We start from the raw sequence: 26,734 nt of genomic DNA, 5'->3' as shown, positions 1-26,734 counted from the left end.
GAAGGGAGAGGGCTCAGTAGCGCGTCGGCCACTGGCCATTAAAGGCTCGTTCTAAGGCTCCTTTCAGCTCCAAGATTGCAAGAAGGAAGGAAGAATGGAAGGAAGAGAGAGGGAGGAAGGAAAAAGAAAAAAAAAGATTCTCTAGTAGATTGTAAAAATCATCCCAACTAACTTTGACATCGTTTCCTCAGTGTTGAACATCAGTGGCTTCCCTCGCTGGGAAAAAGCTGGGGTCCCTAACTAAAGCTGCTAAACAGGTGGCTAGCACCCGTGGGGACACTGTGCGGTTTCCTTTAAGAGGCAGCTCTGCTCGCCGCGGGTCCGGCGTGCGAGGCCGGAGGCCGCCCTGCCAGGCTGGAGGGTGGTTGTGCGTCGGGCAGCGGCCGCAGAGGCGGGGCCGAGGGTGGCGCGGGGCGCGCGCTTTTCCCGGGTGCCCGGGTAGCTGCGGCCGCAGCAGCGGCGGCGGGCATGGCAGAGGCGCGATCCCAGCCCTTGGCGGGGCCGCAGCTCAACGCGCTACCGGACCACTCGCCGTTGCTGCAGCCGGGCCTGGCGGCGCTGCGGCGCCGGGCCCGGGAAGCTGGCGTCCCGCTCGCGCCGCTGCCGCTCACCGACTCCTTCTTGCTGCGGTTCCTGCGCGCCCGGGATTTCGATCTGGACCTGGCCTGGCGGGTAAGCGTGCGTGCCCCGGGCGCTCGGCAGTGAGCACCTCACCCGCCCCGTCCCCCGCCCCACGACCCCGGATATCTGACCCCTGCCGAAGCCCAGGGTGCAGTCAGGACCCTGGCGGGTAACGCGCCCCTAACCACCCGGCGTGGGCGCTGAGGCTGTAGATGTTCCGAGAATCCAGAGCTGGTCCTCCAGTTTCTCTGGGTCATGGAAACGACAAAGCTAGAAAGTGTTGGAGTCATGGGATAATGGCCCATTTGATCTCAAGCATGGAGAACTCCTGCGCTAGATGAGTCTCCTGAACCTACAAAGTTTGGGGGACATGCCTTCCTCTCCCTGTAGGAAAGCCTGAGGTACAAAGTAACAGCTTAGAAGTTGGAAGCTCAGACTTATCACACGTGACCAGATTAACTACGTGTAGCGGGGAAAATGAAATTGCTGGTAAAACTGAAGTTCTGAAGCCATATAGTAGCAACATAGTATTATTATTAGTAACACTTAAGTGTCAAGACAGTAAAGCAACCCAGTATACTTCGAGTCTGGGTTGTAGTCGGGCAGTTCTTTTGTGTTTCCGGTATGTTACAGCTCATTGAAAGAAGAGGTGATGGAAAGATAGGAATCAGAAAGAGGGATGCGACCTTGAGTTCTGTCACTTTAGGTTCAGTGTCCTTATCTGTTAAATAATGATGGAAATGCCTGTCTCATTGATTGTTTGTGAAGATTGAACATTAACCAGTTTAACAAAACAAGCTGTGCCCAGCACAGTGCCTGGCACACAGTAAGCATTCAGCAGTTCTACCAGATCTAGCCCTTTCTCTAAGTGGCTTGTTCAGTGTCACACAGCTGCCTAGCAGGAAAGATATTATAGTACAAAATTTCAGTGTGTCTCAGTATGAGGTTTTTGAGGGTTTCTCTTGTTTGTTTGTTTTAGAGTGAAAGCAAGTTTATTAAGAGTGTAAAGAAACAAAAGAATGGCTACTCCATAGAGACAGAGCAGCCTGAGGTTGTTTTTAACTTAAGTAAAATTATAGTAAAAATAATCTAGTTAACACAAAATCCTAAAACGTGAAAAGTAAGTTTCTAACAGTAACTTTCTAAAGGAAAAAAGCTCCCTACCTCAAACCTTAGTTTGTCAGTCACATACCCAGAGGCTGGTTAGTGTTACTCATTTATCTTTTTAAACAGCCGGAGGTTGCACAAGCATGTTTGTGTGTGATTTCTGTTTTGCCTTTCTTGCCTGTCTTTGAACTAGGAGCATCCCATATCAACTGGTATACATCCATCTTACTCTTTATTGGGCTGCTGTTACTCTACTGGATGGATATATTAGACTATATTAAAATGTATCTAACCTGTTATTGGACTTAGGGCTTATTGCTGTTCATTCCTTCATTCAACAATTATTTTTTGGACTCTACAATTTGCCTAGTAGTACACAAGATGCAGTCAACAAGGCGGCTGTGGTTTCTTCCATCACTGACTGGGCATTCCTCATGTCCTCATACTTTGTGCATAAATAGGAATATAAATTTACAGGATAAATTCAACCGGTGAAATTGCTGGATGAAATTAGATGTGTATTTTTCAGTGTTGAGTAATATAACAAACTGTCTTCCAAAGAGTTTTCAGTGCCTTCCAAAGGTTGCAGTAGCTCAGGCCTGCAATCCCAGCGCTTTGGGAGGCTGAGGATGGTGGATCAATTGGGCTCAGGAGCTCACGAACAGCCTGTGCAACATGGTGAAACCTCATCTCTACAAAAAAATAACAAAAATTAGCCAGGTGTGGTGGCACGTGCATGTAATCCCAGCTACTTGGGAGGCTGAAGTGGGAGAATCGCTTGAGCCCAGGAGGTGGAGGTTGCAGAGAGCCGAGATTGTGCTACTGCACCACAGCCTGGACAACAGAGTGAGGCCCTGTCTCAAAAAAAAAAAAAAAAGAAAAAGAAAAAAACTCTATAACTCATCACTCTGACATTACATGATTTTGCCTTTTCCTCCATAACCCACACTGTATTATCAAACACGATTTGAGTATAAACCTGCTAGAAGAGATAGACTTTTTCATTGTTATTATAATATGCATTTATTTAAGTGTGATTAATAATCTTTTATATACATGTAAAATTTCAAAATTTCTTTCCAGTTAACTGAAAATGGCCTGTTTTTGCTTTTGTTCTTTTTTTGTTATAGTTTTAGGGTACATGTGCACAACGTGCAGGTTTGATACATAGATATACATGTGCCATGTTGGTTTGCTGCACCCATCAACTCGTCATTTACATTAGGTATTTCTCCTAATGCTATCCCTCCCCCAGCTCACCACCCTCCAACAGGCCCCAGTGTGCGATGTTCCCCACTGTGTGTCCAAGTGTTCTCATTGTTCAATTCCCACCTCTGAGTGAGAACATGCAGTGTTTGGTTTTCTGTCTTTGTGATAGTTGCTGAGAATGATGGTTTCCAGCCTCGTCCATGTCCCTGCAAAGGACATGAACTCAACCTTCTTTATGGCTGCATAGTATTACATGGTGTATATGTGCCACATTTTCTTAATCCAGTCTATCATTGATGGACATTTGGGTTGGTTCCAAGTCTTTGCTATTGTGAATAGTGCCGCAATAAACATACGTGTGCATGTGTCTTTATAGTAGCATGATTTATAATCCTTTGGGTATATACCCAGTAATGGGATTGCTGGGTCAAATGGTATTTCTAGTTCTAGATCCTTGAGGAATCACCACAGTCTTCCACAGTGGTTGAACTAATTTACACTCCCACTAACAATGTAAAAGCGTTCCTATTTCTCCACATCTTCTCCAGCACCTGTCGTTTCCTGACTTTTCAATGATCACCATTCTAACTGGCGTGAGATGGTATCCCATTGTGGTTTTGATTTGCATTTCTCTGATGACCAGTGATGATGAGCATTTTTTCATGTATCCGTTGGCTGCATAAATGTCTTCTTTTGAGAAGTGTCTGTTCATATCCTTCACCCACTTTTTGATGGGGTTGTTTTTCTTGTAAATTTGTTTAAGTTCCTTGCAGATTCTGGATATTAGCCCTTTGTCAGATGGGTAGATTGCAAAAATTTTCTCCCATTCTGTAGGTTGCCTCTTCATTCTGATGCTAGTTTCTTTTGCCATGCAGAAGCTCTTTAGTTTAATTGGATCCCATTTCTCAGTTTTGGCTTTTGTTGCCATTGCTTTTGGTGTTTTAGTCATGAAGTCCTTGCCCACACCTATGGCCTGAATGGTATTGTGTAGGTTTTCTTCTAGGGTTTTTATGGTTTTAGGTCTAACATTTAAGTCTTTAATCCATCTTGAATTAATTTTTGTATAAGATGTAAGGAAGGGATCCAGTTTCAGCTTTCTACATATGGCTAGCCAGTTTTCCCAGCGCCATTTATTAAATAGGGAATCCTTTCCCCATTTCTTGTTTTTGTCAGATTTGTCAAAGATGAGATGGTTGTAGATGTGTGGTGTTATTTCTGAGTCCTCTGTTCTGTTCCATTGGTCTATATATCTCTTTTGGTACAAGTACCATGCTGTTTTGGTTACTGTAGCCTTGTAGTGTAGTTTGAAGTCAGGTAGCATGATGCCTCCAGCTTTGTTCTTTCTGCTTAGGATTGTCTTGGCAATGTGGGCTCTTTTTTGGTTCAATATGAACTTTAAAGTAGTTTTTTCCAGTTCTGTGAAGAAAGTCATTGGTAGTTTGATGGGGATGGCATTGAATCTATAAATTACCTTGGGCAGTATGGCCATTTTCATGATATTGATTCTTCCTATCCATGAGCATGGAATATTCTTCCATTTGTTTGTGTCCTCTTTTATTTTGTTGAGCAGTGGTTTGTAGTTCTCCTTGAAGAGGTCCTTCACATTCCTTGTAAGTTGGATTCCTAGGTATTTTATTCTCTTTGTAGCAATTGTGAATGGGAGTTCACTGATTATTTGGTTCTCTGTTTGTCCGTTATTGGTGTATAGGAATGCTTGCGATTTTTGCACATTGATTTTGTATCCTGAGACTTTGCTGAAGTTGCTTATCAGCTTAAGGAGATTTGGGGTTGAGACGATGGGGTTTTCTAAATTTACAGTCATGTCTTCTGCAAACAGGGACAATTTGACTTCCCATTTCCTAATTGAATACCCTTTATTTCTTTCTCTTGTCTGATTGCCCTGGCCAGGACTTCCAACACTATGTTGAATGGGAATGGTGAGAGAGGGCATCCTTGTCTTGTGCCAGTTTTCAAAGGGAATGCTTCCAGTTTTGGCCCATTTGGTATGATACTGACTGTGGGTCTGTCATAAATACCTCTTATTATTTTGAGATACGTTCCATCAATATCTAGTTTTTTGACAGTCTTTAGCATGAAGAGCTGTTGAATTTTGTCAAAGGCCTTTTCTGCATCTATTGAGATAATCATGTGGCATCTATTGAGATAATAATTTTGTCATTGGTTCTGTTTATCTGATGGATTACACTTATTGATTTGTGTATGTTGAACCAGGCTTGCATTCCAGGGATGAAGCCAACTTGATCGTGGTGGATAAGCTTTTTGATGTGCTGCTGGATTCGGTTTGCCAGTATTTTATTGAGGATTTTTGCATCGATGTTCATCAGGGATATTCATCTAAAATTCTCTTTTTTTGTTGTGTCTCTGCCAGGCTTTGATATCAGGATGATGCTGGCCTCATAAAATGAGTTTGTGAGGATCCCCTCTTTTTCTATTGATTGGAATAGTTTCAGAAGGAATGGTACCAGCTCCTTTTTGTACCTCTGGTAGAATTTGTCTGTTAATCGGTCTGTTTTTTTTTTTTTTTTTTTTGGTTGGTAGGCTATTAATTATTGCCTCAATTTCAGAGCCTGTTATTGGTCTATTCAGAGATTCAACTTCTTCCTGGTTTAGTCTTGGGAGGGTGTATGTGTCCAGGAATTTATCCATTTCTTCTAGATTTTCCAGTTTATTTGCATAGAGGTGTTTATAGTATTCTCTGATGGCAGTTTGTATTTTGTGGGATCGGTGGTGATATCCCCTTTATCATTTTTTTGGTGTCTATTTGATTATTTGATTCTTCTCTCTTTTCTTCTTTATTAGTCTTTTTTTTTTTTTTTTTTTGATACGGAGTCTCACTCCGTCACCCAGGCTGGAGTGCAGTGGCATGATTCGGCTCACTGCAAGCTCTGCCTCCTGGGTTCACGCCATTCTCCCACCTCAGCCTCCCAGTAGCTGGGACTACAGACGCCCGCCACCACGCCCAGCTAATTTTTCTGTATTTTTAGTAGAGACGGGGTTTCACCGTGTTAGCCAGGATGGTCTTGATCTCCCGACGTCGTGATCCGCCTGCCTCGGCCTCCCAAAGTGCTGGGATTACAGGCGTGAGCCACCGTGCCTGGCCTTCTTTATTAGTCTTGCTAGCGGTCTATCAATTTTGTTGATCGTTTCAAAAAACCAGCTTCTAGATTCATTGATTTTTTGAAGGGTTTTTTGTATCTCTATCTCTTTCAGTTCTGCTGTGATCTTAGTTGTTTCTTAACTTCTGCTAGCTTTTGAATTTGTTTGCTCTTGCTTCTCTATTTCTTTTAATTGTGATGTTAGGGTGTCGATTTGAGATCCTTCCTGCTTTCTCTTGTGGTCATTTAGTGCTATAAATTTCCCTCTACACACTGCTTTAAATGTGTCCCAGAGATTCTGGTACATTGTGTCTTTGTTCTCATTGGTTTCAAAGAACATCTTTATTTCTGCCTTCATTTTGTTATTTACCCAGCAGTCATTCAGGAGCAGGTGGTTCAGTTTCCATGTAGTTGTGCGGTTTTGAGTGAGTTTCTTAATCCTGAGTTCTAATTTGATTGCGCTGTGGTCTGAGACACAGTTTGTTGTGATTTCTTTTCTTTTACATTTGCTAAGGAGTGCTTTACTTCCAATTATGTGGCCAATTTTAGAATAAGTGCGATGTGGTGCTGAGAAGAATGTATATTCTGTTGATTTGGGGTGGAGAGCACTGTAGATGTCTATTAGGTCTGCTTGGTGCAGAGCTGTGTTCAAGTCCTGTATATCCTTGTTAACCTTCGTCTCATTGATCTGTCTAATATTGACAGTGGGGTGTTAAAGTCTCCCATTATTATTGTGTGGGAGTCTAAGTCTCTTTGTAGGTCTCTAAGGACTTGCTTTAAGAATCTGGGTGCTCCTGTATTGGATGCTTACATATTTAGGATAGTTAGCTCTTCTTGTTGAATTGATCCCTTTACCATTATATAATGACCTTCTTTGTCTCTTTTGATCTTTGTTAGTTTAAAGTCTGTTTTATCAGAGACTAGGATTGCAACCCCTGCTTTTTTTTTGCTTTCCATTTGCTTGGTAGATCTTCCTCCATTCCTTTATTTTGAGCCTATATGTGTCTCTGCATGTGAGATGTGCTATAGACATCTGATGGGTCTTGACTGTTTATTCAATTTGCCAGTCTGTATCTTTTAATTGGGACAATTAGCCCATTTACATTTAAGGTTAATATTGTTATGTGTGAATTTGATCCAGTCATTATGATGTTAGCTGGTTATTTTGCCCATTAATTGATGCAGTTTCTTCATAGCATTGATGGTCCTTACAATTTGGCATGTTTTGCAGTGGCTGGTACCGGTTGTTCCTTTCCATGTTTAATGCTTCTTTCAGGAGCTCTTATAAGGCAGCCCTGGTGGTGACAAAATCTCTCAGCTTGTCTGTAAAGAATTGTATTTCTCCTTCACTTATGAAGCTTAGTTTGGCTGGACATGAAATTCTGGGTTGAAAATTCTTTTCTTTAAGAATGTTGAATATTGGCCCCCTACTCTCTTCTGGTTTGTAGGGTTTCTACTGAGAGATCTGCTGTTAGTCTGATGGGCTTCCCTTTGTGCGTAACCCGACTTTTCTCTCTGGCTGCCCTTAACATTTCTTCCTTCATTTCAACCTTGGTGAATCTGACAATTATGTGTCTTGGGGTTGCTCTTCTCGAGGAATATCTTTGTGGTGTTCTCTGTATTTCCTGAATTTGATTGTTGGCCTGACTTGCTAGGTTGGGGAAGTTCTCCTGGATAATATTCTGAAGAGTGTTTTCCAACTGGTTCCACTCTCCCCATCACTTTCAGGTACACCTATCAAAAGTAGATTTGGTCTTTTCACATAGGCCCATATTTCTTGGAGGCTTTGTTCATTTCTTTTTACTCTTTTTTCTCTAACCTTGTCTTCTCGCTTTATTTCAGTAATTTGATCTTTAATCACTGATACCCTTCTTTCCACTTGATGGAATCAGCTACTGAAGCTTGTGCATGCATCACGAAGTTCTTGTGCCATGCTTTTCAGTTCCATCAGGTCATTTAAGGTCTTCTCTACACTGTTTATTCTAGTTTGCCATTCGTTTAACCTTTTTTCAAGGATTTTAGCTTCCTCGTGTTGGGTTTGAACATGCTCCTTTAGCTCAGACAAGTTTGTTATTACTGACCTTGTGAAACCTACTTCTGTCAGCTCATCAAAGTCATTCTCCGTCCGGCTTTGTTCTATTGCTGGTGAGGAGCTGTGATCCTTTGGAGGAGAAGAGGCGCTCTGGTTTTTAGAATTTTCAGCTTTTCTGCTCTGGTTTCTCCCCATCTTTGTGGTTTTATCTACCTTTGGTCTTTGACATTCATGACCTACACATGGGATTTTGGTGTGGATGTTCTTTTTGTTGATGTTGGCGCTATTCCTGTCTGTTTGTTAGTTTTCCTTCTAACAGTCAGGTCTCTCAGCTGCAGGTCTGTTGGAGTTTGCTGGAGGTCCATTCCAGACCCTGTTTGCCTGGGTGTCACCAGTGGAGGCTGCAGAACAGTGAATATTGCAGAACAGCAAATATTGCTGCCTGATCCTTCCTCTGGAAGCTTCATCCCAGAGTGTCACCTGCCTATATGAGGTGTCTGTTGGCCCCTACTGGGAGGTGTCTCCCAGTTAGGCTACACGGGGGTCAAGGACCCACTTGAGGAGGCAGTCTGTCCATTCTCAGAGCAGAAATGCCATGCTGGGAGAACCACTGTGCTCTTCAGAACTGTCAGACAGGGACGTTTAAGTCTGCAGAAGCTGTCTGCTGCCTTTTGTTCAGCTATGCCCTGCCCACAGAGGTGGAGTCTATAGAGGCTGTAGGCCTTGCTGTGCTGCAGTGGGCTCCACCCAGTTCGAGCTTTTGGCCCACTTTGTTTACCTACTCAAGCCTCAGCAATGGCGGATGCCCCTCCCCCAGCCAGGCTGCTGCCTTGAAGTTAGATCTCAGACTGCCACGCTAGCAGTGAGCAAGGCTCCATGGGTGTTGGACCCGCCAAGCCATGCACAGGAGAGAATCTCCTTGTGTGCCAGTTGCTAAGACCTTGGGAAAAGTGCAGTATTTGGGTGGAAGTGTCCTGTTTTTCCCGGTACATCCATCATGGCTTCCCTTGGCTAGGAAAGGGAAATCCCCCAACCCTTTGCACTTCCTGGGTGAGGCAATGCCCTGCCTTGCTTCAGCCCACCCTCCATGGGCTGCACCCACTGTCCAACCAGTCCCAGTGAGATGAACCAGGTACCTCAGTTGGAAATGCAGAAATCACCCATCTTCTGCATCGATCACACTGGGAGCTGCAGACTGGAGCTGTTCCTATTCGGCCATCTTGGAATGGATCCCATTTTTATGTTTTACTGATTTATAAAATATTTTTATGTATTTTAGGCCTTTTTATATATTTTAGGCCTTTGTCCTTGATTTTTATCTGTTACATTATTTATACTATTTTTTTTCTGTGCAGAATTTAAAATTTTAATGTAATCAAATGAATTGATTTTATTAGTCTTTGATTGCCTCTGGGTTTTATAATCTCTTCTCTTGTCCAAATTTTTTTCTAGTTATTTGTGTCTTCTCTTTTTTATGTTGGGGTCTTTGATCTATTGAGATTTGTTTTTATGTTAGGAGTAAAATAGGAATCCAACTTTATTTATTTTCATTTTTTAGATGGCTATATAAGTATCCCAATATCATGAGTAATAAACTAATATGTACTTAGTAACTACTGAATATGAAAACACAATCTCAGGTCCTATGAAGAATGAAGCTTAAATGAGGCATTAAACATATATATGTATAGAGATAACTAACAATAAAACATGTTTCATTTACTAATTTCATTTTAGCTGCTTTAAAAAAAGTAATGTTTAAATAGAAAAATAAAATTGACCATCAGCCTCTGGGACATAATATATTTTTTTCCGTATTCCTTAAATAAGGAATTGTTTTCATTGTACCATGCCCTTGAGGAATTGGCTAGCAGGACTGTGTCTAAATCCACCGCATAGAAATCAAGTTTCTGTCTGTGAACTCTTTGTCTTGCTTTTCTGCCAACTGGAAAGGAAAAGGAAAGGGTAAGAGTGCAAAACTTTTTTCATTTTCCTCTGCAATAGCACTTAATTCAACTCTAACTTCTTCATTCATAATATAGAAGCCCTATAGTTTTTGTATAAAGAAAGCTTGATAAGTGCCTCAGTCACAATGAAATTTCTCATTATTCTAGTTTTTGTATTTGAAGTTATGATGAATTAATAAGGTTTTATTATATAATCCTAATAGCTAATGTGCTTATAGAATGCAACATACTTTGGTATGAAACTAGGGTTTTCATGGATTATCTTTTATTATTTTCTCATTTTAGAAGAAACAGATATAAAGAGTAAGTAACTTGTCTGAAATTATGTAGCCATTAAGTGTTGAAGCAGGGATTTGAATTTGGGTTGGGCTCAGGAGAGAGCCTGCGCTCTCAAATACACTGCACTTGCCTCTTATATTTAAAAAAAACAAACATATAAAACAGCTAACCATTCACTTCTCTGCCTGTTCTACAATCTCATGAATTCCTTATATCAAGTGATAGCCTAGTTCCTTTTACTTTTGTTCCATGTGATAAGCTTTTTATGCTATAATTATCTTTATGGTTTTCCCAAAGCTTTCCAAATTCCATAGATTCTCCCTGCTAATTTCTCTCTAAATGCAGCTTCTTTTATAGAATTTTTCATATCATGTGTCCATTTCAGTTTCTACTCTGCTCCTGATAGTTATTGCCTTTGAACAAATGTGTAATTTCTCAGAGCTTTACTTTACTTTTTTTTTTTTTTTTTCTTGAGACGGAATCTGGCTCTGTCGCCCAGGCTGGAGTGCAGTGGCGCAATCTCGGCTCACTGCAACCTTCGCCTCCCAGGTTCAAGCGATTCTCCTGCCTCAGCCTCCTGAGCACGCACCACCACACCCAGCTAATTTTTGTATTTTTAGAGATGGGGTTTCACCATATTGGCCAGGATGGTCTTGATCTCTTGACCTCGTGATCCATCCGTTTTGGCCTCCCAAAGTGCTGGGATTACAGGCATGAGCCATTGCGCCTGGCTGGAGCTTTACTTTTCTTATTCTTATAATGCCACAACAGTAGCTACTTCTCAGGGTGATGGTGAGGAGGAATTCAAAAGATGGCATTAGACCCTATAAAAGTGCTCCAAATATGGTGGTTCTTATTTTGTTTCAAAGTACATGAAACATGTAAGAAGAAACCCACTCTGTTACAAAACATAGTTAACCCATAACATTTTAAATGTTTATTTACTTCTAATGTTTGCAAAACAGACACCTTCCAATGATGAATATTATTTTTAGCCACTTCTTTGTTGTTGTTGTGGACATAGGGTGGTTTGTTTGAGAATTGCTCAGTAGCAGTTTATTTACATAATTTATTTATGACAGCTATACTGTGAATTTATGTATCAGTGGATAAGTAAAGACCAAAGTTCCAGGTTTAGATCTTTCAGTTTGCAAAAATTGTGCGAGATAGTGATTTGTGCCTCTTTACAGAAGTCAGTTTTTCAAGTGTGTGGTTCCAGTTGGTTTACTCATGACTTAATTTATTCTTTCATTCAACACGTGTTGTTATCTCCTGGGTGTGCAGCACTCTGCAGAGATGAATAAGCTGAGGCCCCTGCCAGTATTAAACCTAAATGATCCCTTCTAATGAAGCCACAACTTTTATCATTCCACAGGAAAAAAAAACACATTATTTCTATATAGTTACTAATATGCAGCTTCCAGCATTTTACTTGAATTGGAATGAAAAAGACTTTTTATGTCTGAGGAAACTATCAGAAAAGTAAAAAGCATTGTAAAATACTATTAACACTTATTCTGGTACCCCCTAAGACTGGAGGAGGAAGAGAAATGCACCGTATAGAGTAGAATGAAGATATTAGGACCTACAATGTGCCTGTTGTTCTCATGCTTTTGGAAACTGCTATTTAGGTCACCAATTATTTCTTTGTTGGCAAATTGACTTTTTTCTTTCTTACTCCTCTCTTACATTTAACTCTTAGCAACATTCTCTCTTTTTTCAAAGTTAAGAAAGGTTTATTAAATACAGAAATGAAATAGAGGGAGACAGACAGAGAGAGAAAGAGAGGGAGATAAATCAGAGATGGGGGTGAGGGGGAGCAGAGCAATGCAGATGGCACTGTCCTCCCTCTCGTGTACCAGTGCTGGTTCTCTTCAGGTCCACTCAGTTTCTGTCTTCCTCCAGCCATTCCCAGCCATTAACATTTTCCAAGGCTCAGCATTTCCCTCTCTAGTTTTTGTCGTTTGTAGTTTCTCCTCCAGATCATTGCGATTTTTGTGGTTATAGTTACCTTGTTTATTCCAATTACTCTCAAATATAAAATCTGTCATTTTCTCTGCACTGCAGTCTCACATTAATGTCTCTTTAAACTCAAAACAAATATATTGTAACTTGTGAAAAATTGAGAGTGCCAAAAATCATGAGAATGAAATTAAAATATAAATATAATAATTTTTAAATACATAATTTGCTTTAGTATTTTCCACAATATGCTGGTAGTGTTTGTATTGTTTGCGTATGTGATTAGCTATTTCCGGTGGTTCTTTTGGAAAGAAAGAAAATGGGATTTCTTCAAACCATATTTTGACAAGATCCAGTATCCAAGTATACTGCTCCTGGGCTCTTCTAACTCATTTGATTGATTTCTATACTTCCTTATTTCAAAAAATACTAAAAGTGGTGTTTCAGCTTTCTATTGCTGAGCAACAAGTCACTCCAAGAATTAGTGGCTTAAAACACAATGATTTATTTGTTTTTGATATCACCAGTTTGGGCAGGGCTCAGTGGGAGTGGTTCATCTCTGTTCCACATGGCATTAGATGGGAACTTGGCTGAGGTCACACTATCCAGGATGTCCTCTCAACCTCCATGCCTCTCTCCACATGAATTGCTATCATTCAGTAATCTCACGTAGTGTCTGGATCCCAAATAGTACATTCAGAAGGTACCAGGCTTCTTAAAGCTTGGCCCACACAGTATCACTTCTGCCAGTTGATATTAGATCAAAGCAAGGTGGAAGGCCAGCCTAGATTCAAGGGGAGTGAAGCAAATAGATGCCATCTCTTAATGGGAAGAATGGTGCATGGGTATCAGGAGGGGAGGAATTGGTGGCTGTCTTTGGAGGATATCTACCATGGGTGGTGAATGAAAATTGCTTGGCTCTGAATTTGTGATTAACTCCTGTCACCTCAGATCCTTGATAAAAGAACTTTCAGTTTTCACAGCTGAAAAGATACCCTAGATTAAACTCTTGACATAATGGATGGCAAAGTTTATACACAATGCCAAAGCTTTTCTTCCATTTTTACAAAATCATTACCATGTATGCCATTTGTAGACAATTTTAATTTTATTTTTCAGTTACTAAAAAACTATTATAAGTGGAGAGCAGAATGTCCAGAAATAAGTGCAGATCTACATCCTAGAAGTATTATTGGCCTCCTAAAGGCTGGCTACCATGGAGTCCTGAGATCCAGGGATCCCACTGGCAGCAAAGTTCTTATTTACAGAATCGGTAAGTCATACACAACTCTTTTTTTTTTCTCCTCTCCTCCAGTTCAGTTGTGTTCCCTCCCCTCTCCTCTTCTCTCTTTCTTCCATTTCTTCCTTGAATACCATATAGAAAGCTTCAATGCATTCATCTTTAGGAATTTGGGCTTTAATTTAAAATTTTAGGTTTTAACTTAGGTTTAATTTAGGTCTTAATGTCCCCCAAATATAATAACACTTTGGTAATTGTGAGAAAATTAACAGATACAAGTGAAAATCCTAGTTCCATTCTTCCACACAGTCAACTGTACAAAATAAGAAGAAAGGAAAATAGTGAAGATGAATAGTGTGAGAATATTTTAAAAAATCATGGAAAAGTGTTTCAAAAATGCTTAGTAGGAAGTGCAAATAAGAATTCTGAACTATTGGCTGGGCATGGTGGCTCACACCTGTAATCCCAGCTGAGGTCAGGAGTTCGAGACCAACCTGGCCAACATGGTGAAACCCCGTCTCTACTAAAAGTACAAAAATTAGCTGGGTGTGGTGGTGCATGCCTGTAATCCCAGCTACTCGGGAGGCCGAGGCAGGAGGATTGCATGAACCTGGGAGGCAGAGGTTGCAGTGAGTGAAGATTGCGCCATTGCACTCCAGCCTGGGCAAAAGAACAAGAGTCCGTCTTAAAACAAACAAACAAACAAACAAAAAACAACCAGAATTCTGGGCTATAATGTAAACTCCATGAGATTGTGGATTTCATCTGCTCTGTTTGCTGGTGTATCCCAGGCACTGAAAACATGGTCTGGTACTTGGTAGGTAGTCACTAAATATTTGTGGAATGAGTGAGTGAATGACTAGTTCGAAAATGCCCCAGGCCGAGGAGCAAGAGGCTCATTCTCTTGGGTGGAGGAGGGTGCAGAGGAAAGGCAACTCCTCTGGGAGCTGTTGCAGACACGGTATTCCATTAACTCCTGTTTATTCTCATTGCATCCCCTTTTTTTCTATTAGGTGTTGCTAGTGTTTCTTGTAGGTTGGTGTCTTAGTATATTCAGGCCATTATAACAAAATGCCGTAGACTGGGTGACTTATAAAAACAGAATTTTATTTCTCACAGTTCTGGAGGCTGGGAAATCCAAGATCAAGGCACTGGCAGATTTGGTGTTTGGTGAGGGCCTGCTACCTGGTTCCTAGGTGACATCTCTCACTTTAACCTCACATGTTGGAAGTGAAAAGGCATCTCTCTTGGAACTCATAAGGGCACTAATCCCATTCATGAGGGTTCCATCCTCATGACTTCATCATCTTGCAAAGGGCCCACCTCTTACTACCATCACTTTGGGAGTTAGAATTTCAGCATATGACTGTTGAGGGGATGTAAACATTCAGATCATAGCAGTTGGTGACCTATAACTTCTGTCCTCCCTCAGACCTGCATATGATTAAAAATGGCCGGCACAGGAGAAGGACTCACACTATTCCCAGAATTTCTCATGGCCCAGTTGAAGGACAAAGATAAACCAACATTTCATGACCAGAATTTTTGAATTATAATTTTACAGAAACAACTATATCTTTAAAGATTTAAAATATTTAAATATTTGCATTTCTTGCCTGCTTATAGATAAGATACCTGCCTGTAACTCAACTGCTTGCCATACTGCAAGAAGTTACTGTATTTAATTTTTGAAAGGATATTGGAAGATCGAGTAAAATGATTTGGGGCTGTTTTTTTATTTTTTTTGCCCTAGCTTAAGTGTCAAATAAAATTGAGTTAATCATGAAATCCCATCTATAAAACAGACATCATGATCTTTCTGTTCTTTCATTGCTGCACCAGTGTCAGAGGAAATTGAATGAGCTCATAGCAATGAAGTTCCTTGAGCTTCTTAGGGGTAGTCTTGCCAGATTTAACAAAGTACCTATGTTTTATTTAGGAAATAAACCTATATGTTATAAAAATAAAGGATGCCCAGTTACCTTTGAATTTCAGATAAACAACAGTTTTTTTAAAGTATGTATGGAGCATTCTTATGTTAAAAATTATATACTGGTTATCTGAAATTCAACTTTAATTGAGTGTTGTATATTTTTACCTGGCAACTCTACTCAGGGGTCCAAGAAACATAAAACTGAAACCTGCAGCTAATTATTTTTGTAAATGTCTTGGCTCTGCATTGTCTGGCTAGATTTTATTGTTTCTAGTTTGTTCATAAAGTGACTGAGGCAGGTGAAGAAGTAAAAGTGACACCTTGATAGTGAGAAAGCAGATGTGCAGTTTTGATCATAAATACCTTAACACTGAACCAGTAGGGGTATTTTTCTGGGCCTCGTGTAGCACATTAATTTAGAAGTATATTGTTTAACTCAAGAGATTTGAAAATCAAGAAAACATGTAATTTAGTGATGGTCAGAACAGGAAGGTATGTTGCAAATCTCCTGTATGTTCTGTTATTCTAGGATGAAAGGGAGAAACTCAGAAAGTTTTATGAGTAAAATGAAAACTTTTCTAAATTTGATTGAATTAATGGGAGGAGCTAAAGAAGGAAATCTGTGGTGGAACTTTTCGGTAGAACTTTAGCATAACCACCTCCTCTAGATACCATCTCTGTGCAGTAAAAGCAATGAGAAAATGCACACAGCCCTTTCCTCCATGCGGGCCGGGCAACCCAAGGTGAAGCTAAGTTTTGACCTTTATCAGCCAACATGCTGTAGGATATAATTTTATGTCTTTTGAGATCCCATAGTATACTACAGCAGCAAAAGTAAAATTTAACAGTGAGTGTGAAGTTTTGACTGTGGCTTAGTTCTTGTGAATACAGGTTCTGGAGCATGTGACCTGGATTGGAATCTCAGCTCTGCTACATTCTAGCTGTGTGAAACACTATGTAGCTGTAACTGCATTTTCTCATCTGTAAAATGGGCACATTGAAAAGCTGTCACATAGGGTTGCTGTAAGCATTAAATCAATCTATCAGTCTGTCTATCTAAAATATAACAAGAGCATTACCTGGTACATAAAAGCACTCAATACATATTAAGTAGATACTGGAGAAGGAATTCAAAATATAAGGTATATTTTTCTTTTGCCTCAATGGAGCTTAAATTCTAGCCAGCACTGTACCATAGAACTTTCTATGATGATGAAACTGTTCTACAATAGCTACTATTCTCATGTGGCTATTGAGCACTTGAAATGTGACTACTGCAACTAAGAAACAGATTTTTTTTTTTTTTTTTCTAAGCTAGGATCTTACTCTGCCATCTGGGCTAGAGTGCAGTGGCACAATCATAGCTCACTGCAGTCTTGAACTCCTGGGCTCAAGTGATCCTCCCACTTCGGCTTTTGGAGTAGCTGGGACTAGAGGCATGTGCTACCACACCCAGCCAGTTTTTTTTATTATTTTTATTTTTTAGAGATGCATTCTCACTATGTTGCCCAGGATGGTCTCACTCCTGGCCTCAAGCAATCCTCCCCCATCAGACCCACAAAGTGCTGGGATTCTAGGCACTGCACCCGGTGAAACTAAATTTTTAATTTAAATTTGAATGACTACACGTGGCTAATGGCTACCATATTAGCCAGTGTAGGCCAAACAATTATGTTGGTTGGCTCAGAACTTAGGACATAAACTATTTTTTTGATTGGCAAACTTCATTTGTTCTGCTTTTTTTTTTTTAAATCATTATAGCATTCAGCCAATGTCTGAAGTTAGTATAGTATTTTTGATCTGGGTTATCCATGGGTTGATTGTTCAAATTCTTATGAGAAATCTGAGGCTTGTTTTTTTTGTTTTGTTTTGTTTTGTTTTGTTTTTTTGAGACAGAGTCTTGTTCTGTTGCCCAGGCTGGAGAGCAGTGGGCCATCTCGACTCACTACAACCTCTGCCTCCCGAGTTCAAGCGATTCTCCTGCCTCAGCTTCCCAAGTAGCTGGGACTACAGGTGTGCGCCACTATGCCCAGCTAATTTTTGTATTTTTAGTAGAGATGAAGTTTCACCATGTTGGCCAGGCTGGTCTTGAACTCCTGGCCTCAAGTGATCTGTCCACCTTGGCCTCCCAAAGTGCTGGGATCACAGGTGTGAGCCACCATGCCCGGCCAGAAATCTGAGGCTTTTAAAAAACACTAACACACCTCCTGAAGGAGCCATTAATATGACAGAAAATAAAAATTTTTTAAAAATAGCAATCCCATTGTGGCTTCTTAGGAATATTTCTGTTTATTCTTTCTTTTTCTAGATCTTCAACTTTTCTCTTGCTACTACATGCTACCAGTTAACATTTAAATCAGTTAAGGGCCAGCCACCAAAAACAAAACAAAAACTCTTCATTCGTTCCACAAAACTCTCCCTCCTTCATTACATCTATCTCCCCTCTCTTTGTTAGTGATGTCCACCATCCACATTTTCTCACAGTTTCTCCTCAGCCCACCCCAGTTTGATTTCACTCCCATCCCTGCTGAAATGAATGTAACCAACCATTATTGACTTTCTTTTCACCACATCTAATGGACATACTTAGTCCTATTTCACTTAACCTCTCAACAAAGTGAATCACTTCCTCTTTCTTGAAAAATCCTCTTCCCTTGGCTTCTCTGATGCCATGTTCTCTTGGTGTTTTTCTCTGACATCACTGGCTGCTCCTCCTTAATCTCTTTTTCTGGCATTTCCTCTTCTACTCATCCTTTAAACTCTGAATTTTTTTAGGACATTGGCCTCAGCCTTTTCTTTTTATGCTACTTTATCTCTCTGCTTTGATAGAGAAAAACATAGCTCTGAGACAATCCCTGTCGTGGATCATCATGTAGGCACAAACAGCCCCCAGATTTGTATCTTCACTCCCATCTTTTCCTTGAGGATCCAGACCCACACAACTAGCTGCTATTCCAGCTGCACCCAGTTGGATGTCTCACAGTCACCATTTTAACATGTCCATACTTATAATCTTTTCCACCCAAACAGGTCTCTTATCTCAATAAATGGTACTGTGTGTACACCATGGAGTACTACACAGCCATAAAACGAATGACCTTATGTCCTTTGCAGCAACATGGATGCAGCTGGAGGCCATTATCTTAAGTGAATTAAAACAGGAACAGAAAACCAAATACCACATGTTCTCACTTATAAGTAGGAGCTAAACACTGGGTATTTATGACATAAAGATGGGAACAGTAGACACTGGAGATGACAAGAGAGGTGAGGGAGGGAGGGGAGCAAGCATTGAACAACTAACTATTGGGTACTGTGCTCACATACCTGGGTGACAAGATCATTTATACCTGAAACCTCAGCATCATGCAGTATACCAAAGTAACAAACCTGCACATGCACCCCCTGAATCTAAAATAAAAGTTGAAAATAAATAAATAAATGGTGCCACGATTCTATCCAGTTCCCCGTGCCAGAACTTTTGTTGTTGTTGTTTTTTTTTGAAAATTTACTATTGCTTAGTTATGATTTTTTTTTCTTTTTCGTTCATCCTGTTAGGCACTTCAGTCTGAAGACTTACATGGTTTTTTTTTCAGCTTTGGAGAACTTTTCTCTATTGCTATGATTCCTCTCTCCTCTGTTTTTTGTTACTGCCTTCTATAACTTTTATTAGTTGGATGTTGAAACTCCTGGATCCAGCTGCATGTATTTCTTACCTTTCTATTCATACATGTCAACTCTTGGCTCTTTTGTGCCAAATTTGAGACAATTCTTCAACTTGATCTTCCAAACCATTTTTCCTCGATTGGCTCTGTCTTTTCCAGCATTTATCTCATCAATGAATGTTTTTTAAAAAACTTATCTTTTTATTTCTAAGATCTCAATGGAGTCTTTTTAATAATAGCCTGTTCTTATAATAATAGCTTATAGTATTCTCCCCACCCCCGGCTGAAACTATTATGCTTCTTTAAAAAAATTCTTTAAATTTTTTTGCAGACCAGTTCTTGCTATGTTGCCCTGATTAGACTTGAACTCCTGGGCTTCAGTGTTCCCCCTCCCCCCACCTCAGCCACCCGAGTAGCTGGAAATACAGGCACCTACCACTGCACCTGTGCCTGGCTTCTATTATGTTTTTTAGTGTCTCCTGCTTTCTTACTTTCTCGAGTTGATGCCTTTGTCTGTTGAGTTTGGTTTCCCTCTCTGTGTGCGTATGGATGTGTTTAATATTCTAATTTTTAAGGAATAGATGTCTTTTAAAAAAGATTATCTGCTTGTCCATCCATTACTGTCATTTCTGCATGGCGTGGCCTGTCCCGGGGTGGTGGGAAGGGATGAGATGAGTGAACAAGAATCTCAGTAACTCCTGTCTTAGCACAGGTACTCCCTGTTTCTCTTTGGTGTGAGCAGCTACCTAAGTGCTTCCGTGGCTCTTCTTTCCCAAGCCCTCAATTCCTGCTCTAGCCTACAGGGACATGACTCTGCTATGTGCTGCTTACTACTGGAAGGCTGTCAGAAGATCAACTTGCCTGTCTGTTCCTCATGCATTTCTCTTAGCAACCTCTTTAGTTACTATGGGGTCCTAATTGCTCTTTATAATCCAGGCCCTTGCTTTTCCATTTCCAACATCTCTGAGCTTGGAGCATACACAATGGCATTCCCATCTTTATGTGAGGTTGTGACTTCATCTTGCAGTCAAATTCAGCCTGTGTCCATTCCTTTTTCCGCAATACTCTTTAAAAGCCATTCTTTGCTAGAATTTGAGGAGGAAGGGAGAAGCAGGCACATGTTCTTGGACGCCAGTTGGATTTATTAATCAATTCTTGATCTTTGTAGATGTTTTTATTTCAACTGATCTTTTAAGAATAAAATGAATTAGTCTCCCTTTGGAAATCTTTCTGATTTTTTACACAATGCTAAGATATGATATGCTTTATTTTTTTAGCACACTGGGACCCCAAAGTTTTTACAGCTTATGACGTATTTCGAGTAAGTCTAATCACATCCGAGCTTATTGTACAGGAGGTAGAAACTCAGCGGAATGGAATCAAGGCTATCTTTGATCTGGAAGGTTGGCAGTTTTCTCATGCTTTTCAAATCACTCCATCTGTAGCCAAGAAGATTGCTGCTGTACTTACGGTAAATGTATATTTTAACTGTCAGGCATAATACTTCCAAATTATAGTTTTAAATTTTGCTATATGTTAGACAAAGAGAAGCAAAAGTACATTTGTTAGAAATTTAAATACAATTTTGGAAATGATGTGTAGAATTCAACAATGCTAAGAGGAAGTAAAATGTTATTAGTTTATAAAAGAAAAAATGTTGCAACAAACTGCAAAAATATGTTCAAATTAGTAACGAGAGGATTTATGCATCTTAATATGTGGTGACTTTATCTTTTTGTCATTAAATTTTTTTCCTAAATTAAAAATTGATTAAAATATATAGCAATGGCACAATAAAATGTCACATAAGTCTTGGTAGGTGTATATTGATATCTTTTTTTTCAAAAGGTTTTTAAAGTGGTCATCATCTTTGACTCAGTAATTCTATTTCTGGGAAACTAGCTAAGGAATAATATTTAATATATTAAAGATTGCATATAATAATAATAGCTTACTATGTGCCAGGTACTTTGCTAAGTGTTTCAAATGCATTATCTTTTAATGTCCACACTGAGCCTATGACATATAACTATTGTATTTTCCCACTTTACAATTAATAAACTATATCTGAGAAGTGATATAGTGATGCCCAGGCACACACAGTTTGCCAGTAGTGAAGTGAGAATTCCAGCCCAGGTCACCTGAATGTAAAAGTCGTGCTTATAACCACCACTTCTCCTATACACAAAGACAGTTACTGCAGCATCAATTTCAGTAAAGAAATAAAATAAATAGTTTATTAGTCCAGAAAATAGAAACATGGTTACTTAAAAAATGTACATTCATTTGATGGATTCTTGCAACAATAATAAAACATGATATTTGCAAAAGCTGTATTATGTCAGTGGAACACAATGGGATGAAGATTATTTAGAAAGCATATTAGCAATTATGTTTAAAAGAAAATTATGCATAGAAGGGATTTGGAAGGACAATCCCCAAATTAATAATACATCTCTGAAAGTGATGCATGGAAAAAATAAAAGAACTTCACATAAAAGAACCTTGGAATGAAAGGTCTCTGTATTAATAATACAATTTGTAGGTAGGAAAACCATCCTTTTCCTTCAACTCTTAACTTTTTAAACTTTCTAAATAAGCCTATATTACTTTGATGCTAAAGACATATACCAATGTCAAAGTTTAAAAGTGTGTGTTTATTGTGCTAGTCTTTCAATATTTGTGTTTTTTTTTCTCAAAATAAACATTTTTGGGGAAAAAGTTTATAAATTTCCAAATGACTCATTGGTTCATTAAAAGAACATCTATGTGTGATGGGAAAGGAATTTTCTAGTGAAAGTGTGCAGATATTTTGTAAAATACTTTGCCAAATCTATAAGGAGAAACCTTTTTAGAGATCTTTACTTAATCTACTGACAGTGAACTGTAAGCCAGGCTTTTGTGCTGATGGAATAAATAATTTTGAAGATGAAATCACGCACTTTAGATATTTCCATAAGTTTAGCAAGTGTTCAAAGAAGAAACTTGACATTAGGTATCAGATTGTAATATTTATGTTTTGTTATTAAGATTTTTTTATTTTCAAAAGGATTCATTTCCATTGAAAGTTCGTGGCATCCATTTGATAAATGAACCAGTAATTTTCCATGCTGTCTTTTCCATGATCAAACCATTCCTGACTGAAAAAATTAAGCAACGGGTGAGTAAAACATATTCAAGTCTGTGTTCCTCTACACCAAACATTCCAACCCTTTTTAATTTAAGGATTGCTTTATCATCTTTCCTCGTACCTGCCCATCTATATCATTAGCCCAATATTTTGAATATTTATCTAACAAGCCAACTAAAAAAAAGTAAATTAAAATTTACTTTTAATTTATAAAAATCAAGTATATTGGTTGTAAGACTGTGGGGTAACTGGGCTTTTCATACACTGCTGGTTGGAATGCTTAATGGTATATTCCTATAGAGGGCAGTGTGGCAAAGACATCAAAATCACTGTCTTGAATTACCTATACGTAAACAAAATTACATATGCTAGAGGAGCCACAGCAGCAGACGACTGAAAACCAGGAAGTGTTCACCATTAGGGCATTGGTTAAATAAACATCTACACAACAGAAAACAACCAGATTGCAGGATATTTTGTAAACTGAAATAAACAAAATGTGGAATAGTGTTTATGGCATGCTACCTTTTGTATACAAAGGGGAGAAATAAGAATATATTTCATAAATTTACATTAAAAGGATATACAAAAAATAATATAAGTGGATATCTATAGGGAACAAGAGAAGAGGTGTGAACTATAGTAGATGAGAATAGGTTTGGGAGCAAGATCTCTCACTGTGTATCTTTTATCTTGTTTTGATTTGTAACCATATGAATTTATTATTAATGCAAATAAAAATAAACATTTTTCTTAAACAGTAAAGCCTACTTAATGGTTTCAGTCTAACTGAGAACCACGGTAACTGAGGTATATGACTTAATGTCATGCTAGTTAGAGCAAAGATACTGGATTTTTTCTTCTTTACCTAGCCTATGGAGCCTTATCTCAGAAAAAGCATCTCATATCTCTTAGACTTTTTGAAAGGTTGAAAATAGAGTCTGCGTTCTCAAGAATGGCAACCATTCTAAACTAATCTGTAAAGAAGAATTTTTAGAGCATCTATTTAGACAAACATTGGCATCATCTAATGCCTTGAACACAAAACAATTTGTAAAGGCTTTAACAGTTTAAATCTAAAAAATTACTGAAATGTCAGCAGTGATAATATAAACTATAATAGCACATTTGGAATTTTAGAAACGATGTTCTTTCATATTAAGAAAATATAACATCTTATACCTGGTCAGAAAGTTATGACCCTAGAGCTTCTTTAGAGGTTATCCAGTGGATACTTCTGTTTGTCTTCAAGAACCACCCTTAAATTGCCTGCTTTAGCAAAAATGGCCACTTTCAGCTACTTTTCATTCTAGTATTTTTATACAAATCAATTTTGTTTGTTCATTTTTTTCTCTCTTCAGTGTAACTTGATAATATCTGGCTTCCCTCTGTTTAATTCTTAGAGATCTAAAAATAACTATTTCTATTTTGAGTAACATTTTAGATAAAAACAAAAACAAGAATAAACTGAACCTAAGAAATAGGAGAATATGGAGAAAAAAGAAGCAAAAGTAAAAAGTTGAGAAGTTAGGGGAAGGATGTCAGTGAAAGTTAGTTGACGGGAAACAGACTTGCCAAAATAGGGAGAAAAAAACTCTGATCCAGCCACTTTTTTCCTTTTCAACTTTTTGGCAATGCCCCATACATTTTCTTATTTTGCCCCTTCCTGAGGAGATAGAATTTCTTCTCAATTACCTGATAATATTTTACATATTTCAGAAAAAATTAAAGATTGGCTTTGTGAGTTTCCTAAGTGAGTATAGGAAACTCATTTCATCCATCAAACCTCATATCCCAGCACATAATAGATGCTTATTAAATGATTGTTGAATACATAGAGGAACATTTTGCCCTAGAAAGTGAAAAAAGGTTATTTATTTATTTTAGCAGGTATGCTTTTGGTTCAAGTTTCTACGGCTTTCTCTTAACTTCAGGGCATTCTATGATCAATTTTTATAGTTTAAAATATTTGAAAAGTTAAGGTTCTCAACTATCATAATTGTTTTTTAATGCTTTTTTAAAATTTGACTTTTTAATTCTTTTAATTCTTTTTTTTTTTTTTTTTAGACAGGGCCTCACTTTGTGCAGTGGCACAATCTTGGCTCACTGCAACCTCCACCTCCTGGGCTCAAGCAATCCTCCTGCCTCAGCCCACCATGTATCTGGGACTACAGTCCTGCACCACCACGCCCAGCTAATTTTTGTATTTTTTTTGTACCAGCCATGTTGCCCAGGCTGGTGTTGAACTCCTGAGCTCAAGTAATCCACCTGCCTTGGCCTCTCAAAGTGTTGAGATTACAGGCATGAGCCACTGCACCCGGCTGTCTCTTAACTTTATACTAACTAACAGTATCCATCGACTGTACCATATAAATTGTTTCTCATAGATTTAATTGTGTGCTCAGATATATGCTTCTACTTAATATGAATTAGTACCAGCTAGTACATTTTTATCGTGTATAGAATAGTCCCAAGGTATTAGTTTGGTAAGAATCACTTGCACATAAGGGAATAGAATTTATAAAATAACTTTATTTAATCTTTAAAAATTTACTTATGAAAGAGGAAAATAACTTTTTATAAATTTTATGCAGTTATAAGAATGCAAATCCAAGAAACAGTAAGGTTATTAGATCCACAGTAATACAACCTAAACATAAGTAAAATTATTAGATTCATAACCAGAGGAATAAAGGATGTGGTATCTATTTATACACTCCATTTTAGAAGTTATTAGAATACCTTGTTTTATGAGGTTGATTTTCCACTGGAAATGCATCTAATGCGGATTCCTTCTAAAGTGTTTTGGCTATTTCAGATTCATATGCATGGGAACAACTACAAACAAAGCTTGCTTCAGCATTTCCCAGACATTCTTCCTCTGGAATATGGTGGTGAAGAATTCTCCATGGAGGACATTTGTCAGGAATGGACAAATTTTATAATGAAGTCTGAAGATTATCTCAGCAGCATTTCTGAGAGCATTCAATGAGAAGTTATGTCATGTGAATGGCTTCCTAACTAAAAATACATGAGTGATAGCCAACCTGGTTAAATGAATGAAAGAAAAGGAGCAAATCTTTTAAACTAATGCTTGCCTAAACTTTAAAAATGTAGAAATCTTCTGACATGAGCAACACAGGTGTTTGGAAAGATTTTTTACTTTTTAAATGCTTTTTTCTCTACTTTTGAAGTAATTAAATGTCAGTACATTTTAAGAGCATAAAAATCGGCAATTTTGTACTTGAAGAGAACATGAAAGTTATTGCTAAAGTAGCTGCTCATGTGCATCTTTTATGTTTCTAGAAAGTTATATTTTAAACAAGTTCTCTGATTAAATTGGTTTAGAAAAAAATTTAGAAATATTCCACTTAAAAATACTAGCACAAGTCAGCTAATGATAAAAAAATTAACACTTGTTTTAAGTGGATGTCAGATTAAATTATAATTCATTATAATTAAAATCTGAATAGAGTTTTATAGTTATTCCTGTGGACCAGCAAGACATTTCATCTCAGGGAAATTTTATTTTAGTATATTAACACGATAGAAACTTTTTTTTTTTTTCAGACAGAGTCTTGCTCTGTCGCCCAGGCTAGAGTGCAGTAGTGAGATCTCAGCTCACTGCAACCTCTGCTAGGATTACATGTGCACACCACCACTCCTGGCTAAGTTTTGTATTTTATATAGAGATGGGGTTTTGCCATGTTGGCCAAGCTGGTCTCAAACTCCTGAACTCAAGTAATTTGCCTGCTTCGGCCTCCCAGAGTCCTGGGATTACAGTCGTGAGCCATCGCGCCTGGCCGTGATAGAAACTTTCAGCTGAGGAGTCTATATGCCATACTACTCTATGTGGCATCTTTAGGTCTCTGTGAAATCATGTTGATGTAATTGATTAACAAAAATAATTTAGAAAATACATCAGGCACAGTTGATGGCTTCTCAATATCTGCTTTGCATTTTTAAACAAATCAAGATTGTAATTTTAACTTTTGCTTATGGTCATTCTTATGACTACATGGAAAGGGATGGAATCATACTTACTTGTCTTATACATGTACTGTTTTTAGTTAACAATAACATAACTACACAAAGGAAAGGAAATGTTTACATTTTAAAAAATTACTGTCAATTACACCTGGTATTTTTCAGATTATGCATAAAATAATATGAGTTTGACTATTGTATCAGAATATTTTAATCAAATCCTGCAATTTATATTAACTTAAAAAAACATCTGGTAAAGACTGGGTGTGGCAGCTCACACCTGTAATCCCAGCACTTTGGGAGGCCGAGGCTGGATGGATGATTGCTTGAGCGCAGGAGTTCTAGACCAGCCTGGGCAACACAGGGAGACCCTGTCTCTATTTCAAAAATAAATAAATAGGCCCCAGTGTGTGATGTTCCCCTTCCTGTGTCCATGTGTTCTCAAAAAAAATTAAAAAATAAAAATAAAAATAAATAAATAAATAA

General features: G+C 38.6%; 1 protein-coding gene across 5 annotated transcripts; it reads left to right on the top strand.

Moving 5' to 3' along the window:
* TTPA (alpha tocopherol transfer protein) lies at positions 1-26,734 on the top strand. Of its 5 annotated transcripts, XM_054656786.2 has the most exons (6): positions 314-672; positions 13,413-13,566; positions 17,363-17,479; positions 20,409-20,602; positions 22,181-22,291; positions 25,080-26,734. In XM_054656786.2, exons 1-6 carry the CDS (start codon positions 469-471, stop codon positions 25,251-25,253), a joined length of 954 nt encoding a protein of 317 aa, XP_054512761.1. In that variant the 5' UTR covers positions 314-468; the 3' UTR covers positions 25,254-26,734. The 5 variants fall into 5 exon arrangements, with proteins under 5 accessions (XP_054512760.1, XP_054512762.1, XP_054512761.1 ...); XM_054656787.2 differs by lacking the exons at positions 17,363-17,479; positions 25,080-26,734 and adding an exon at positions 24,329-25,073 and having other exon boundaries at positions 7-672; XM_528150.8 differs by lacking the exon at positions 17,363-17,479 and having other exon boundaries at positions 332-672.

This window comes from Pan troglodytes, chromosome 7 (genome assembly GCF_028858775.2).
Source record: "Pan troglodytes isolate AG18354 chromosome 7, NHGRI_mPanTro3-v2.0_pri, whole genome shotgun sequence".
NCBI classification, from domain to species: domain Eukaryota; kingdom Metazoa; phylum Chordata; class Mammalia; order Primates; family Hominidae; genus Pan; species Pan troglodytes.
This window is presented reverse-complemented; position numbering and strand designations above follow the sequence as displayed.